The sequence below is a fragment of the Durio zibethinus genome, chromosome 4 (assembly GCF_047325235.1).
Source record: "Durio zibethinus cultivar Kanyao isolate XHJ-2024 chromosome 4, ASM4732523v1, whole genome shotgun sequence".
NCBI classification, from domain to species: Eukaryota; Viridiplantae; Streptophyta; class Magnoliopsida; order Malvales; family Malvaceae; genus Durio; species Durio zibethinus.
The window spans coordinates 33,316,425-33,333,968 of NC_143165.1; the positions used below are offsets into that span (position 1 = coordinate 33,316,425).

General features: G+C 30.3%; 2 protein-coding genes across 8 annotated transcripts; both read right to left on the reverse strand.

Annotated features, from left to right (window-relative positions):
• Positions 1-336: 336 nt before the first annotated feature.
• Positions 337-1,496, reverse strand: LOC111287042 (uncharacterized). The gene is made up of 3 exons (XM_022877216.2): positions 1,358-1,496; positions 842-1,048; positions 337-740 (listed from the first exon to the last, which is right to left on the reverse strand). The coding sequence occupies exons 1-3, from the start codon at positions 1,364-1,366 to the stop codon at positions 717-719; spliced, it is 240 nt and encodes a 79-aa protein (XP_022732951.1). The 5' UTR covers positions 1,367-1,496; the 3' UTR covers positions 337-716.
• Positions 1,497-4,136: 2,640 nt separating this feature from the next.
• LOC111287038 (trans-Golgi network-localized SYP41-interacting protein 1-like) lies at positions 4,137-11,792 on the reverse strand. 7 transcript variants are annotated; one of them, XM_089759953.1, is made up of 9 exons: positions 11,565-11,792; positions 11,323-11,465; positions 10,925-11,218; positions 7,811-10,822; positions 6,825-7,683; positions 6,088-6,734; positions 4,959-5,106; positions 4,784-4,865; positions 4,137-4,658 (listed from the first exon to the last, which is right to left on the reverse strand). In XM_089759953.1, the coding sequence occupies exons 2-9, from the start codon at positions 11,398-11,400 to the stop codon at positions 4,556-4,558; spliced, it is 5,223 nt and encodes a 1,740-aa protein (XP_089616079.1). In that variant the 5' UTR covers positions 11,401-11,465; positions 11,565-11,792; the 3' UTR covers positions 4,137-4,555. The 7 variants fall into 7 exon arrangements, with proteins under 7 accessions (XP_089616079.1, XP_089616083.1, XP_089616078.1 ...); XM_089759957.1 differs by having other exon boundaries at positions 7,835-10,822; positions 11,323-11,402; positions 11,521-11,792; XM_089759952.1 differs by having other exon boundaries at positions 11,323-11,402; positions 11,521-11,792.
• Positions 11,793-17,544: the final 5,752 nt, after the last annotated feature.

The following is a 17,544-nucleotide window of genomic DNA, read 5'->3' on the forward strand; positions in this document are numbered from 1 at the left end:
GTTACCCACGAGTCATTGGCTCGTGTGTCTTCTTTACCCTCTAAATTACAAACAAAATTCATCCCTTTTTGTCTCGTTCACTCTCCTTCAATTTGTCAACTTTCGTATGATTGATTGGTAAATCGAGTGGTAGAGAATTAAATTTTTAGCTTTAGTGATGGAAGTTCAATCTGCATAACCTCAATTTCATTCGAATTAGTCTGTAATAAAATTAAAGTTAACCATTAAAATTGTATAAAAAGCTCCCAGGAGGGAAAAAGGTTTCATCACATCACAGTTGCATTTTATGATTCAACTCACGGATAGATAAAAATCACTTTCACCAAGCTGACAAGGGATCATAAATGGGATTCATTATTTCGTTTTGCACTGTTAAAACTTCTATTGGACTAGTACATTACTGCTGTTCTTTTTGTATTTGTTACAATGAAATAAAAGTGCTAAGTACTAACAGAGTAAGAAGCCATCCCAAATGAAAATGTGCAAAATTTGTAGCATTACAATGGCCTCCTTTCACAAGGAAAACACATAAAGCAAAGTTCTGCAAACTCTTAACTTAATCAAAAAAGGAAAAAGAAAGTGCCTAGAAAAATTCCATGAAAAACATGGAAATACTAGGCACTAAAAAAGAAAAGCAAAACAGGATGATCAACCAATAAAAAATGTCTAATGGCTCCTGCAGCAAGTTCTTTTTGTCTCAAAAAGTTGCAGTGATTTCAAGCACAGCAAAACCATTTTCTCTGCATTGGAATAAAAGAGAAGGAAGTTAGTAATCAAGAGATGTTTTCATGTGAGATGAAAATTGAATGAATCCCAAGAATCTGTGAATTTAAGGTCGGACCTTAATGGAAAATTTATGTTTGTTTCTCTCCTTATATGCAGCATGTTTTTGCTGTGGTTTTGCAGCCTCAGTGGTTACAACTGAAACATTCTCACCAGTCCTCTTCTCATCTCTAGCTTTGTTAAATATGGCTGTGAATCCTTCAGCTGAGGCTGGATCTTTTACATCCCATTCACCAAATTTTGGTAGAGGCTGTCTCTTTTGATACTGCAAACATGGAAGAATAACAGATTATTTATCAAATCAAAGCAAAAAAAAAAAAGTTTTTTGAAACAATTATGGCATTCCCCTTTTATTACTCTTTCTGGGTTCGTTTGTTTCCAGAAAAGAACGTAGTAAAAAGAAGAGAAAAGCTATCAAATTGATCCAAAAAGAATTGCCTTTTTTTTCACAACCATTTCTTTTAGTATGTGATAATGAAACTGAAAAAAAAAAAAGAAAAAAGGCAGAGAACAAAAGACCCAGAAAGAAAAAGAAATTCTTGGAGAAAAGAAAAGGAGGGGAAGAGAATCTTACAGATGACATGATTGAAGAGTTTTTGTGGATTTACTGATTGATGATTATGATGAGGATATGAAAGAAAATTCAAATATGTGTGGATTTATATCAGGAATTTTGAGGTTTAAAGGTCGTCGGAGAATTTCAAAATAGGTTTGATTTTCCACACGGATCAAACTCGTCCAAGACGCGTGATCTTCCCATTTCATTTTCTCTTCTTTTTTCATTTTTGACTCTGTTTCTACAGAAAGGGATACTCTGCCTTTGTCCGTTTGATTTTACGCGGTTTGAAACGGTGGGCTTTAAAAGGGTCGTGCTAGTAAGAATTTAGATACGTCTAAAAATTTGCATATACGTATAATGTTTTTTTCATCTTAAATACATATAAAATACGATAATTATATATCTCAATTCTCAGTCTAATGACGGTGATGAATAGTGCCATACAAGCCATCAAGCTAGTTTGTTCAATGCATGAGAAGCCATGAACACGATAACACTAAAAGATATGTTACATATTTATATTTTCAATTCTGTCTATGATCTATATAGCAAATTGCAGATCCTCAATGTCCCACTTCAGACAAAAGAGGCACAATGCAAATTATTGCCTTTGAAAGTTCGATCCTTACATTTTCTGCGGTTTCTAAAAGTGCTATCCCACAGAATGTACATGGTGGTAAGAATATGAATACCAACCTATTACGCAACATGATAAGAAGAGTTAGATGAGGAAAAAACAAAAAGAATGATAAAGAATGACTACCATGTTTATCTTATTGAGAAAAACAACACCCACGCGCAGCAATCACACACAAAATAACAAGCTCAAATCAAAAATAAGAACACACAAATATATTTGGTTCGACCCAACTCAAAATGGCCTACTCCAAACTTAATCCACTATCAAATAAATCTTTACAATTGTGAGACTTTTAGAATGAGAAAAGTCTCCTAAAACTCCTTACTCAAAACTTAACCCAAAACCCAATTACACCCTTTAATAGCCTACTCACTTAGCTATTCTCTTAGTGTCTAACTCTCTAGTTTTACTAAACTAAAACCAAAACATCTTATTTATAGAGGTGAAACCCTTTATACCTTTACTAAATTCTCGATGTGGGATACAAGATAAATTCAAACTTACTTAACTTTCGATATGGGATTCTGAGATTGAAAAATTGTGCTCAATTTCATATGTGGCAATTCCGCCAAGATCTCTTCGTTAGTTGGGGGAAGAATCTGCACGAATCGGATTTTTTTAGGAACATATCGAGAGAGAATTGGATTTGGTTAGACAATGTATGGTTGGTAAACAGGGATCGATTTTTTAGCAAGGTACGGAATGTATCGTCAAATATTCAATATTATTTAAGGCAAATCCCAACAAATCCTCCCTTGATTTGAATCTCCAAATACTTCAACAGTATCTGCAAAGCTAACATGCTTACCTTTCTTCTTTTTTTCATCACAGGCATTCCAGCAACTGAGCTTCCATCAAACATGTACAAGTGATTGACCCTATTCCCTTGTAGAATCACACTACCATTCTTGTACACTTTTAACCAATCATTACTACCATAAAATGTGTACCCTGAGAAGCTAACTCACCCAGAGCAATCAAATTGTAGTGACAATTTGGTACATACCTTACATGACGAAGTGTCCTAATAACACCATTGTGAGATCTAAGGCGAACACTCTCAATGCCTTGAATCTGCACTTTTTCTTTGTTAGCAACCACAATATCCCCATACTTTTCATTCTCATTCAACTCCACAAAGCAGCTCCTATCATTGCAAACATGAACTGTAGCAGCTGAATCTAAAACCCAACCTTTATCACTTTTCAAAGTCTGGGTCTCATCCACACAAGTTGTCAAAACAACATCATCATCATCAGACAAGACAGCAGCAGTATCACTCTTTTCTTCATCTGATTTCTTCTCATCATTCGCCCTTTTGAAAGCAACCATTTCCCTTCTCAGCTTCCTGCAGCGCACTTGGATATGTCACTTCTTACCACAATAATAACATTCTACATCACTGTAATCTCTGTCTCTTGACTTGGATCTCCATCTCGATCCATTAATCCTCTTTTGAGTCTTCCCTCAATCAAAACCCTCTACAGCTAGTGTACTCTCCTCAGGTGATGAGTTCTGAGCTCCCATAAACCTTTCATTCTCACGCAACAGGGCAGTCACATCATCCAACTTCAAAGTAGACTTGCCTACCAATACAGTCTGAACTAAAGGCCTATAAGACTTGGGCAAAGATGACAGCAAAATTAAAGCTTTTTCATTGGATCTTTATGCTTTTTTTTCATTGGATCTTTATGAGAGGGTTTCAGTTTAGATCCGCGCCAAAGTTTCAGGCGAAAAGGAGATAGGATCTTGATCTGGATACCTTCTGATAACCAATTTTTTGGAAAGTCTTTTGTGGAGAATTGAAGACCATTATAAGTGCATTTAACATGTATTTCTCGCTTCCAAACCTTGAAATCCGTGGACCGCTCAGGAATTTGAAATAATAATATACGGACAATGTTTTTAGCTATTATCAATGAAGGTAATAGAATATATTTTCTAAAAATCGATTGGGCTATTAACATGATGCCCCTTGGTCCTTGACCAAAAAAGACGATATCCCAAAATTCTGCTGCGTCCAGCAAGCAAGAAGTCATCTGCCTCTTTTTTGTCTCCTTTTTGTATCTCTTCTATGCTTTCTCTTCTTTTTACCACTTGTTGGGAAAAACAACACACGCGCGCAGCAACCACACACAAAATAACAAGCTCAAATCAAGAATAAGAACACACAAATATATTTGATTCGGCCCAACTCAAAATGACCTACTCCAAACCTAATCCACTATCAAATAAATCTTTACAATTGTGAGACTTTTAGAATGAGAAAAATCTCCTAAAACTCCTTACTCAAAACTTAACCCAAAACCCAATTACACCCTTTAATAACCTACTCACTTAGCTATTCTCTTGGTGTCTAACTCTCTGGGGTTACTAAACTAAAACCAAAACATCTTATTTATAGGGGTGAAACCCTTTATACCTTTACTAAATTCTCGATGTGGGATACAAGACAAATTCAAACTTACTTAACTTTCGATGTGGGATTCTGAGATTCAAGGCAAATCCCAACATATCTATAATACAATTTTAAGGAGCAGATTGGAAATGAGGATCGATGATAGCGAACTTTGTTACAAAATAGTTCCCAGTAGCCATATGTGCAGGAGAAGACAATAGGCAATTAGGCCTAGCCTTGCTCTGGGACGACTGCTTAGAACTCGGCCACCAGATACCCTGAAGCAATTAAAAACAGATAAAATATCATTACAAACGAATAAAATACATAGAAGGCAAGCACTAAAATCCCTCTATGGAAAAATAGTTTCCCGTTCCCTGATAATTTGGGTTGAACATTTTACCAAATTCCATCGACTCGATCTGCAATCAACTTTCCTTGTTTTGGTATCAGACCAGATGTGTTGAGAGACTTGAACAATCGACCTGCCAAACAAAGGACACGCTTAAGTTCTGTAAATTCTGAGACATATATCGATCAGAAGTTATTTTTCTTAAAAAATATTCTAGAATGCCAACCTTTGTCCTCGTCAGTTTCCTCACTGTTGATCAGGCGATCAGATTCCGAGCCAATATTTAGTGCAAGATGGTCTGTTGATCCTTTTCGCATGGTTCGCACGTGAGCAGCCGAGGCCACAGGAGTTATTGTATTCTTTCCAAGTGATCCCTGCGTAAGCATCAAAAAGTAATCAGATTTCCTAACAGCATAATCTGCAGGGAAGTATGATACTATCAGTAGAATCAAACAGATAGAAAGACCTACAATAATGGTATTGACGACTGAGAAATCCAGCATTTAGCTTTAAATTAGAGAGAGATAGATGCTTCAAATTTATAAAAGTGCTTCTATTTGGGAGCAACATCATCATCATAAAATTAAGCAGTATATTGACAGTACATCAAAACATGATTATGCATTTAACAGTCTGTGATTAGTAACACCTTTTATTTTCTTTAACACTATATTTGTTACCACAAACTAATTCAAACAATTTTCATACTACTTCATCAAACATGCATAACACAAACTGATTTCCGTAATCCATCTGCCTCCACATTCACACAAAGTTTTATTGGGAAGTCATGCTTAAATCCACATTCACTGCCATGTTGCATTCTCAACAAAGAGGATTGAAAATTCAAGCATCACTTGAAGATGTTCCAATTATTTGACCACAAAAGATTCATCACTATATATCTATATAATATATATATATATATATATATTATAGCCTTAAAATTCATAATTTAAGTTCTCTGAGATCACTATATAGCCTTAAAACATTTAGGTCAAGGAAGCTATACAGGACGGCAATAATGAAGCAGATTCATTCACAAAACATAGATCTATTACATTGCACTATGACTAAAGAACCATCCATACATATAAATTTTCAATCTAACGGTAAGAGATACCCAGAGGACTATTTAAACCACCATATATGATAGTATACCTTTTAACTAAAATTATCCTAAAAAATGCACTCAATATCTGCCTCACAATGCAAAAATTTGAAGTCACGAAAACTCAAATGCTAATCGAACAAAACAAGCTAACAATATATGTATCAAACCACAGACAGTTAATAGTGACAAGATCAAGTTAATAAACATTAATTACAGAAATGTGCAAAAAAAAAAAAATTACCACATCTTCAACTTCAGATATTTCTGACCCAGTGGGTGCAGAAGGTGCATCAAAAATGCTCCTTTCCTGTACAATCTCAGGCTGAGCAGTCCCCCCCTGAAGAGAATCTTCAAGTAACTTAACCTTGGTTGACAATTCATCCACAACCTTTTGGCTTCCAAGCAACTTGGTACCAAGTTCCTGTGCTTTGGATTTTGAATTTTCGGCCTCCAACAACAGGGCACTAACCTGCTTTTCTAAAACAGGCAAAAGTGCTTTCACACCAACAGAATTTTGGCCTCCAATAAACTCTTTACCTCCCAACACAACAATAATCTTTTCCAAACCAATTGTAACCTCAGACAGCTCTATTTTCATCTCTTCCAAGTCTGGCATATTTCTAACATGTGTCCCAATTTCTTCTTTCAGATGCTCAATGTCAAATATCTGTCTTGAAAGTGTAGACTGTAGTTCTTCCTTCTCATAAGATAACAAATATATTTGATTCTGGAAATCAGTGAAACTATCAATAACAGAGAATAGTTTCTTAACATCAACTGAGCTGTGCGGCTCCAGGTCTTCTGACTCTTCAATAGGAACTTCAATCCCACTTAGCTTGTCCAATAGAGTTCTTACTTGAGATGCTGACAAGAGAGGCTCTTCAGCTTCTGCAACAATTGAAAAATAACTTCATAAAGAGTACTAGCAATTAACAATCAAAAGCACAAGATTAACAAAGTGAGAGGGGAGACGTTTACCTTTTTCTTTCGTCAACAAATTATTGTACAATGACAAAAGTTCTGCCTCTTTTTCTTTCCATCTGTCCTCTTTGGCTTGATAATCCTCTACCTTAAGCCTCCCTTCTCTGCATGAATCTTCCAACACTTCTATCTCACTCTCCAACTTGAAAACCCTATTTTGATATACATCTCTTTCTTCAATGGCTTTCTCCTTGGCTCTTCTGGCATCTTCCAATTCTTTCTGCAAATCATGAATGACAGTGGCCACTGCTTTACTTGTAGTTTCGAAAAACTTCACCACACCCTGAACTTTTCTAGTAGCAGTCAACAATTTCTCTGCTGTCTGAGCATATCTGTTGCCACTATAGCCTTGCTGAGCCATGTCATCTCCAACAAATTCTCCTGCTTCTGGATGCAAACCATGGTTCAATTTTTCAAGCCCAGCTACAGAGCTGAGTTCAATAAGATTGTTCTTGACTTCAAACTGCAGGTCTCCAGTTGCATCTGCACATGCAGAGAGTAAAATTGAAACATCATTCTGTAACATGCCTAAAGCCTTCTCCTTTTCTTGTTCACGCATTTCCAGGATTTTGACATTTTGTTTCAAGGATTCCATGCTCTCAACCATACTTTTTACCTCATCCTTTGTGCCCTGCAATTTTTTTAACAGGGCTGCTATTGACTCATCTAGGAAGGTTGAAAAACCTTCAAACCTATCAGCAAGGATTTTGTTTCGCAACTGGAACCCTTCTGCAACCCTTCTAAAACATGAAGAAACATCACCAGCATTTATTGCATTTATTTCATCATTCTCCATTTCAAAGTTCACGGTATTATCAATAACATCAGAGAAACATCTTGCTAGATTAGCAATATCCTGTGATAAATGAAAAGAGACTATTAAAAAATAAATAAATTCTTCACTCATTCAGGAAGTTGAGGAAAGAAAGTGATTCAATGTCCACAAGACAATAAGTAAAAGAAAAAGGAAAGTTCGGCATCACCTCCATGAATGGATAACCTTGTACCTGTTCCAAATCCTTGTCAAACAAATGCTCCCTTGTGTTTTTAATGGTAAGATCCAAATCTTTAAGGCGCTCCAAGTTCCTTTCAAAGCATTGTTTCATTGTAGACAACAAACTTTGGTCTTTGGAAAGCATTTGAAGATTATTGAGATGACCAATCAAGTCTATGGATCTGCTTGCTAAGCTGCCACTGCTTCCAGCCAACTCTTCCATGCATGCATTCAGTTTGGAATTAAGAGTCGATATCTCCAGATCAGCAGTTCTTTTTTCGCCTTGAAGCACAGAAAAGTCATTTTCAGCCTTAGCCGACGCATCTTCTAGCAATTTTATGGTTGTGCCAGCATCTGCCAGCTTGCCAACCTGGGTCTCAATTTCATCTTTTAGTTTCTTCAGCTCATTCTCCAAGTTGGTTATTTCCACTTGTGCATTGTTCCTTTGTTCAGTTAGTGAAGCAACAGTCGTCTCTGCCTGAGAAAGTGCATTTTCTAGTGACTTTATAGTGTTATATGCCTCTGTGAGTCTGCTGGTCTGAATAGCAACTTCTTCTCTCACTTTCTCCACTTCCATCGCTGCAGCAGCTCTGCTACCTTGAACCCCCTCTTTCTCACTGATAAGTAATGATATTTTATTTTCTGCCACTGACAATGCCTCTTCAAGTGACTTTCTAGCCTCACAAGTCTCAGCAAACTTGTTAGTTTGTGAATGAGCTTCTTCAATTGCTTTCTGCAACTCTATTTCTATATTTTTTTTACCAAATTCCATCTCCCTTTTCTCTTCAGCAAGTTGAGACAAATCATTCTCTGCAACAACCAATCTGTCTTCCAGTAATTTCATTGTTTCTTGGGCTTCTGCTAACTTGACAGCCAGGTTACTAGCCTCTTCCTTTACTTCCCTCAATTCTTGATCAGTCTGTGTCTTTGCAGTCTGACAATTATCAATATACCGAGCAAGCCAGTTCAGCTTCTCTACAGGCTCTTGGCATGCTGAATCAACTGGAATAACAATGCAATCAATCGATTCAACTACTCTCTGCAATATGCTATTGCTCTCAAGTAAGAATTTCTCAAGTTGATCGCTTTCCTCTTTCATAGCTGCCAGGTCACTTTCCAACTTTGGGATGCGCTCTAAATCAGTAGACAAAGTACTGATCTGATACCTGCCCTCTGCAACTTTAGATTGTTGCTGTTGTAACTCAAGCCTCAGCTTCTCAATTTCAGAGTTCTTTTCCTCAATAAGAAGTTTCAAGTTTTCCCGATCTTGAACCAAACCCTTTCCTTTCTTAACTGCCATTGACAACTTCTCCCTCAACAGACCAGATTTCTCCTCTGATCGTTCAAGATCTTTTTGCAGAACATCTTTCTCCTCTTTCAGTGCAAAGAGTTCCTCAGAAGTTACTCTGAACTGATTTGACAGATCACTGAACCGTGACTTCACCAGCATATCTTCTTCTAGTATGTCCTTAGAAAGCACCAACTCAAGATCCCTAACATACAAGAGACTTTGAAGTTTTTCAAATAGTTCAGCATCCATAATCTCCAAAGTTGCACTCTTTTGTTCTTTTATTTTCCCAAAGCACCTATCTATTAGCATGGGTAAATTAGAAGTCTCTTCAATCCCTTCTCGATCCCTCATCATTATTCCAGAACCCTCTACCAACATCCTTAACATCTGATCTTTCTCTGATGAAAGTTGATGGACCTTCTCAACTACTTTTTCATATTTACTTTTGACGTCGTCCAACTCTTTTTGAATATAATCCTTCTCTGTTAGTTCTGCTGCAAGTGAAGCACTTAAATGATCCTTGTCCGATGATATCTGACGTGCCTTGCTAACAATTTCCTCATATTTACTTCCGAGGTGATCTAACTCTTCCTTAATGTAATCCTTCTCTTGTTGTACAGATGAAAGTGAAGCACTCAAGTGATCAATCTCATTACGTGAAGCTTCCTTTGTTCTAGCAATTTCATTTTGCAACATATTTATTTCATCTTTAGCCTGGTAAAAAGATTCCTTAAGCCAAACCAAGCGAGAATCTAAATCAGAAAAGGAGATATTTTCTGGTAAATCAATTGCACAAATGGTACCTTTCAATCTGTAGAAGTCCAAAGAAACACCCTTCAGTTCATTTCTTTCATTAGCAAGCCATCTAGCTCTTCCAACAATATCCACTGATTGGAGTTCCTCAGGTACATCAATCAGGGATAGGATGCGTTCAAATGTCTCAAGAGTCAAGGTCTTTTGTGATAGTGATTCTTGCAATGATGCAACCAAATTTTCACTATTCACCAACTCTTCCTTGTGTAATGCTAGGGCACTAGACTTCTCTTGCAATTCAATCAGACATTGCTCAAGCTCACTTGTTTTACCAACCAGAGACTGCTTCAAGGTGTCGCACTGCTGAACCAATGCCTTACCTTTCGTCACAGCCATACTTAGCTTTTCCTTAGTATTAGCACACCTCACCTTTTCCTGCTCAACCTCTGTCTTTGTTTTTCCAAGCTCGGAATTTAGCATCTCCACTGTCGCTTTCTCACTTTCAACTTGTTCAAGCAATTTACTATTTTCATCCTCCAGAAGACCTATTTTTTCAACCAGCTCTTCTTCCTTTCTCCTCAACTCAAATAACTCATCACGGGCAGCAACAAATACAGTCCTAAACTCCTGCACACCAAAATGGCACTCAGCCTTTGCCAAACACTGCCTAAGTTGGTTAACTTCAAAAAGAAACTGGTTATACTTCTCAATTAATGCTGACGTTTTTTTCTCAACAAGGTCAATCTTTTCACCACCAGAATCACCGAACAAATCTCCTTGATCAACAACTAACCCAAGAGCAGCCAAAATTCTCTCCAGTGCAATCTCACATTGCTGGTTCTTCTGTACATAAACCTCCTTCTCTGCTTCTGCTACTGATCTCATAACCTTCGCATTCAGCCCTTCAATCTCTTTATCCTTCATATTAATCTCCTTGTCAAGCACCTCCATCTCTTCCTGCACACACTACAAACCTAAGTAACATTTTAAAATATAAAAATCATTGACCAATACATTAATCTTCAATGCAAAATATACACATAAATGTATCTACTAAACCTTGTATCTGATTTCGAGTTTCTCCTTTTCGTCAACTGCCTGCTCCAGCAAAGCACGCAGCCGTTCCATTTCATTGGCAAAGTGATTGTTATCATCATCTTCATTATTGTATGCACCATTATCCATTTCATCAAACTTTCCAGTGACGGCATTCGGTTTTTCTCCTAAAACAACATCGTTTTGACGTCTAGCTGGCATTCCAGTCTCCTTATTATCATTATTCATCTCATCAGAAGCATCCATAAACATATCTTCTTTGCTATCAACATGAGACAACTTAATAGATTCCGCTTCCTAAATTGATTAAAAAAAATCATAATTAAAAAATAAATATCAAATTATAGATTTTCCCTATCAACAATGAAAAAAAAAAAACCGAGATTGCAATTAAAAAAAACCTGATTAGTGGAAGACCGAGGGTAAATTGATCCATTATCAACAGCTCCAGAATTCACCGAATAGTGATTTTCAGACATTTCTACTGATCATATAAATTCATAACAATTAGAGACAGTTCCTTCTTCAATGACAAGAATCAGATCTGGAAGAAAAATCCAACGCGAAAGATTTAAAAATTAATAAATAAAAAACCTTACAAAATAAGGCGGATTAATGGATTTGACTTGAATTGAAATCCTACGGTGGATTGATGAGCTGATGAGATTCTGATTCAGCTTGTATTCAAAGGAGAAATTGAAGCTTGCGCACAGCTGCGTAGTACTATTTCTTTTTTTTTTTTTCTTTTTTTTTTTATTTAGTAATTTTTTTTGTGCTTTTGTTTTAATTTTTGCGTTATTGTGTCGACTTCATTGATGCGTGTGAAGAAGTTCGCTCCAATCGGATGCGATCGATGGTTTGTCACGATGTCAAAGAGTTCTTTTAATAATTCATTTGTACTTATAGAAGAGCAATGTGATAAAGCATGATATGGGTTTTTGTTCTTTTATAAAATTTACATTTGATTCATTGGATATTAAAATATTATTTTATATTTTCAATTAATTTGTGAATTAATTTCATTTATTAATTAAAATATTTTAAATTTGTAAAATTATTAATTAAATTTTATTATTACAAATAAAATAAAATTTATATTAAAATATCTATTAACAATTAAACATTAATTTATAATAAAATATTTATGTAATCAATATATAAAAAAATTACTTTGGATTCAAAAGAAAATGTTTTGGAACATAGTTGATTCCCATTTTTGAATCTATGTGATTCTAAAAATAATAATTAATGTAAGAGATTTACTCAAGTTAAAAAAAAAAAAAAACCTACTTAATTTGTAAAATAATAAAATATAATCTAAAAATTCTTGAATTGAAAAATATTTATTGATTAAGCAAAACTTATTATCATTACTTTCACGATAAATAATATTTTATTGTTTAAAAAAGATAAAAATTTAAAAATTTAAATATAGTAGCAATAATTGTTCTCTTTACTCTATTTTTGTTTCTCACTTTCATTTAATAAAATATTATAATAAATATAACATTGCATATTAAAATTTATTATCGAGAAGTTTCATATATCCAAAAAATAAGTAGTAGGATTAATGACTAGCCAATTGTTTGGCACCTAAATAGGATCTTTGCATAGAACAAAATTTTTCACAAAGTTAAACTCAATGCATAATACAAAAAGTTTAACGAATAAAATACATATATACTGTCTATAAATGATATAAAACCAATTTCTTTATTCCTTAATTTTTTCTTGGCATAACAAAAAATATATATACCTCCAAAATTTGTTTTATTGTTTGAAAACTATGATCTTGATATAAAAAAATAATTAAAATAATTAAAAAATGTGAAGCAAATAAAAAAAGAGTTTAAAATAAACAATAATGTTAGAAAATAAAATTAACTAAAAACAGAATTGACATACCTTAACTTAATTGTAATATTGACCAAACCATTAAAAATATTAAGAAATTTGCATTAAAAAAATTTGAAAAAAAAATACTTGTAGGATTATTGGATGTGAAAATACATACTTTATATTTAACATGTAGTCAAAGCAAGTTCAGATTTTGAAAGTATAAAGGATATAATAAGTTATTTTAATTTATTTGAATTTAAAAAAAATCAAATATTAAAAGATTATGAGGAAATCTATGGAGATATTGAAATTTTCAAATTTAAAAAAGATATATGTATATTATTGAAAATTTTTATTTTAAAAGAAATATATCTAAATTATATTTAATTTGTATGCTTTATATATAATTAATCCAAGTATTTTAAAGTAATATACATAGGAAAGAGTCAAAAAGTTAGTAAAACTATAATGATTTAATCAAAAAATATTTATATGTAAAACTTAGCATTTGAGTTTTTGATTTGATATATATTTATTATAAGAGTTAGTTAAGATTTTTTACGATTTAAATTAAGTTAAAATTTATATAAAATTGAAATATTAGATAAACTTAATTTTTAAAATTTTAAAATTATTTGTTAAATAATTAAAATTAAAGAATTATCTTATGTATAGATTGCATATATAAGTAATCATGCACAAATGCTTATTTGGTCATATATTTAAAATTATTTTATGTGCCATCAAATTATATTATACACATAGGATTACAAGTGAGCAAATCTTATAATGTATTCTTATATGTTGTAATACAATATTATATATGAATATGATTGATTTTTCATTTAAATATTGATAAACTTTAATTCATAAATATATTTAAATAATAATTTTATCTATAGATAATATCTAATTAGATAATAATATTTAAATTTGGGTGTTTTATACCTTTATCTTTTAAGAGAATCAGATAATTACTTGATAGCTCTGGACTTAAGAAAGTCCATCAAAGTGACCAATATAGCTTATTAGAGTTTAAAAGTTATCTAACATGAATTTTCTTCTTACAGGCACTAGAATACGCTTCCTTAATTCTTCTAACATCTTTTGACTACATCAAACTTTATTAAAAGATCCGTCACTTATTTTATCCCTATTTCACCAAAACATTTCCAAATTTCAATCGAAATTCCATTTGATCTTACAACTATTTTTACTTTCATTATTCTCAAAACCTCTTAAATCTTATACATTTTGATATTCAGTTTGAACACACTATTTATATTCTTAAAAGTGCACTATGATTTCATCTGTATAAATAAATAAAACAAATTTATTGAATTTATTTTCTTATTTGTTTTTAAATCTTAATAAAAAATATATTAGCTTAAGCGATTTCTAATTAAATTTATTATGATTCGAGAAATAAAACAAAAAAGATATGTTATAACTGATTTGAAAAAAAAGAATTTACTTGATGGAATGAATAGTATGTTTAGTAAAATAGTACCTATCATCATAAAAAGTATTTTAGTTCATATAACAAGAATAAACTAATAAAAAAAGATATTAAATTAATAGTAATGAAAAAACATTTAGCTCATATGTTTTATAAAATATTGGAAAACCTATATAACTAAAAACTAACAATAATGAGAGCTTTTTTCTAAGTTGTTTTGGTATATATATATATATATATATATATTTTTTCACATTTTTTAAAAATATTAATATTAAAAGTTTTTATAACAAATATTGATTTAAATTTAAATTTTATTTAAATTTAGATATATCTAAATTTATTTTTTAAAGCTGGTGGATTGTTTATTAAAATTATCTTTATCTACAACTAATATATTACAAAACTAAAGATAATATAAAGATTATTTATACAAAAATATATTGAAAATATTAAACAATATTTTTAAAATTTTTGATATATTTAAATAATCATATTAAGTTTAGATAAATTACTTTAAAATTTATTTTAAATTGAGAAGATATGATATATAGGAAAAAAGAATTTCATTAGAATTTAATTAGTTTTTGATTAAATTTTAAAAATTTAGATAATTTAATCATTTTTAAAATATATTTTCTATAAATAATTTAAAATTAATAAATATCTCATGTGTCATCATAGTGAAAAGTTTTGAAAATTATCTTACTCGTAAAAAAAAGACTGTTCACGTAAATATCCATGTCAACAAATGTTATAATTATGTATGTTGTAATATAATATATATATATATATATATACATATACTATTTGATTTAATTCATGTATATATATAATTATAAATGATTTATTTGAATTTAATTTAATAATTTTAATTTAATATAATATTAATAACAATTTTTAATATAAACTATATCTTAATTATATAAAATATAATATATTTATTAAATTAATATCTTAAATTAAGTATTAAATAATAATTTTATTAATGTAATACATATATATAAATATAAAATTAAAATAAATAATATATATATATATATATATATATATACACACACCAAGCTGAGGTGAAATAAATTTACTTAAAAACTTATTCCAATCCAATCTCGATTTAAAAAAAAAATGCGAATAAACTTGAAACCTAATTTAAAAAAAAAAAAAACTCTATAGAGATGGATTGAAACCTAACTATTACAAATAAATTTACCTATCTTATATGTGATAGTGAAAATTTACGATAAAAAATGAAAAAAAAAATTTTATCATGTTTTAATAAAGGAAAATCCTTAAACGAATACTGAAAGGGCAATTGTTTGTATTTTCTTTGGAGCAAAGTTATGCTAAATCGGTGCAATTATAGAAATAAAAATTGGAAGAAATTTCACCTAAAAAAAAAGTTGAACAAAATAAGAACTAAATTTATTTTCTTTTCTTAATTAAGGAGTACAATTTTAAATGTGAGCGTTTAATTTATGGAATCGGAACTATTTTTTATGAAAGATATTTAATTAAAAATATATTGACATCACATCATATATATATATTATATTACAATGTACATAGTTATCAAATAATAATTGTTGACGTGAACGTTTACGTGAATAGTTTTTTTTTTACACATAAAATAATTTCTAAAATTTTTTATTATGATGACATATAAGATATTTATTATTTTTAAATTATTTATAAAAAATATATTTTAAAATTTATTAAATTATCTAAAATTTAAAATTTAATCAAAAACTAATTAAAATTTTAATGAAATTTTTTTCTCATGTACATCAACTCATCTCAATTTAAAACCAATTTTAAAATAATTTATCTTTTTCAATTTATTTGGAGTTAACATGAATATTTAAATTTATCAAAATTTTAAAAATATTATTTAATATCTTTAATATTTTTGATAAATAATTATTGCATTATCTTCAACTTTTAAATATATTTCAAAAAATAAATGAGAATGAGAAAAATATATAAATGCCAGAACAACTTCAAATAAGTTTCTCCTATACACCATTTCATCTCAATTTAAAACTAATTTTAAAATAATTGATATTTTCTAATTTATCAGTAATTAACATGAATATTTAAATTTATCACAACTTTTAAAAATATTATTTAATATCTTTAATTTTTTTATAAATAATTCTTACATTATTTTCATCTTTTAAATATATTTCACCAAAACATGGACAAATATATATATATATATATATATATATAAATACCAAAACAACTTTAGAAAAGTTTCTCTTGCATCTCAATTTAAAACTAATTTTAAAGTAATTTAAAGTAATTTAACATTTTCAATTTATCTACACTAATTTTAAAGTAAATTATCATTTTCAATTTATCTGAAGTAATTTATTTTTTTCAATTTATTTGCAGTTAACATGAGGATTTAAATTTATCACAACTTTTAAAAATATTATTTAATATCTTTAATATCTTTTTTATAAATAATCCTTACATTATTTTCAACTTTTAAATATATTTCACAAATAAAATATGAAAATAAATATATAAATACTAGAACAACTTCAAAAAAACTCTAATTGTTGATAGTTCTTAGTTATATAGCTTTTCTAACATCCCAATGAACTAAATATATATTTTTTCAACCATTAATTTATTCTTTCTTTTTATTAGTCTATTATCGCTATAGGAACTAACATATTTTTTGTGATAATACGTACTATTTCACTAAATATACTATTAATTCCATCAGATAGGATTTTTTTTTTTCAAATCAGCTGTAATATATTTTTTAAAAAAACTATAAAAACACATATATTCTTATATTTTTACCTATGTTATATGCAGATCTTTTATTTTTTAACAGATTTTCAATCAATCACGTAATATATTTTGTCTTTTAACTGATTAATATTTTCCATTCGTATAAAATAAAATTGATGTTTTGATTAATTGATATAATAGAGTTTTGTACTTTAAACATAAACTTATGTTCCAGTTATACATTTAAAGAGTGAATTATTTCTCAACTCATATCCCCATTGTGAAACATATAACATAATTTCAAATCAAGAGATTATTTTTCATAAAAAATAAAATTAAAAAATAATTCAAGGATAGTCTCATAATTAGTATTAATTTTAAATTTATTTATATCTTATTTTAAAAAAATCTCAAAACCATAAAATATTTCACAAAGATTCTTGAAAAAGAAGATATGAATCCTACGATAACTTCTTAATTATGGAACAAATGATTTTTTATAGCCTTTAGCAGAATTTAAAAAGAAAACCTTATTTTTATTATGATTTGATATTTTAATTATATTATTTAAATGTTACAT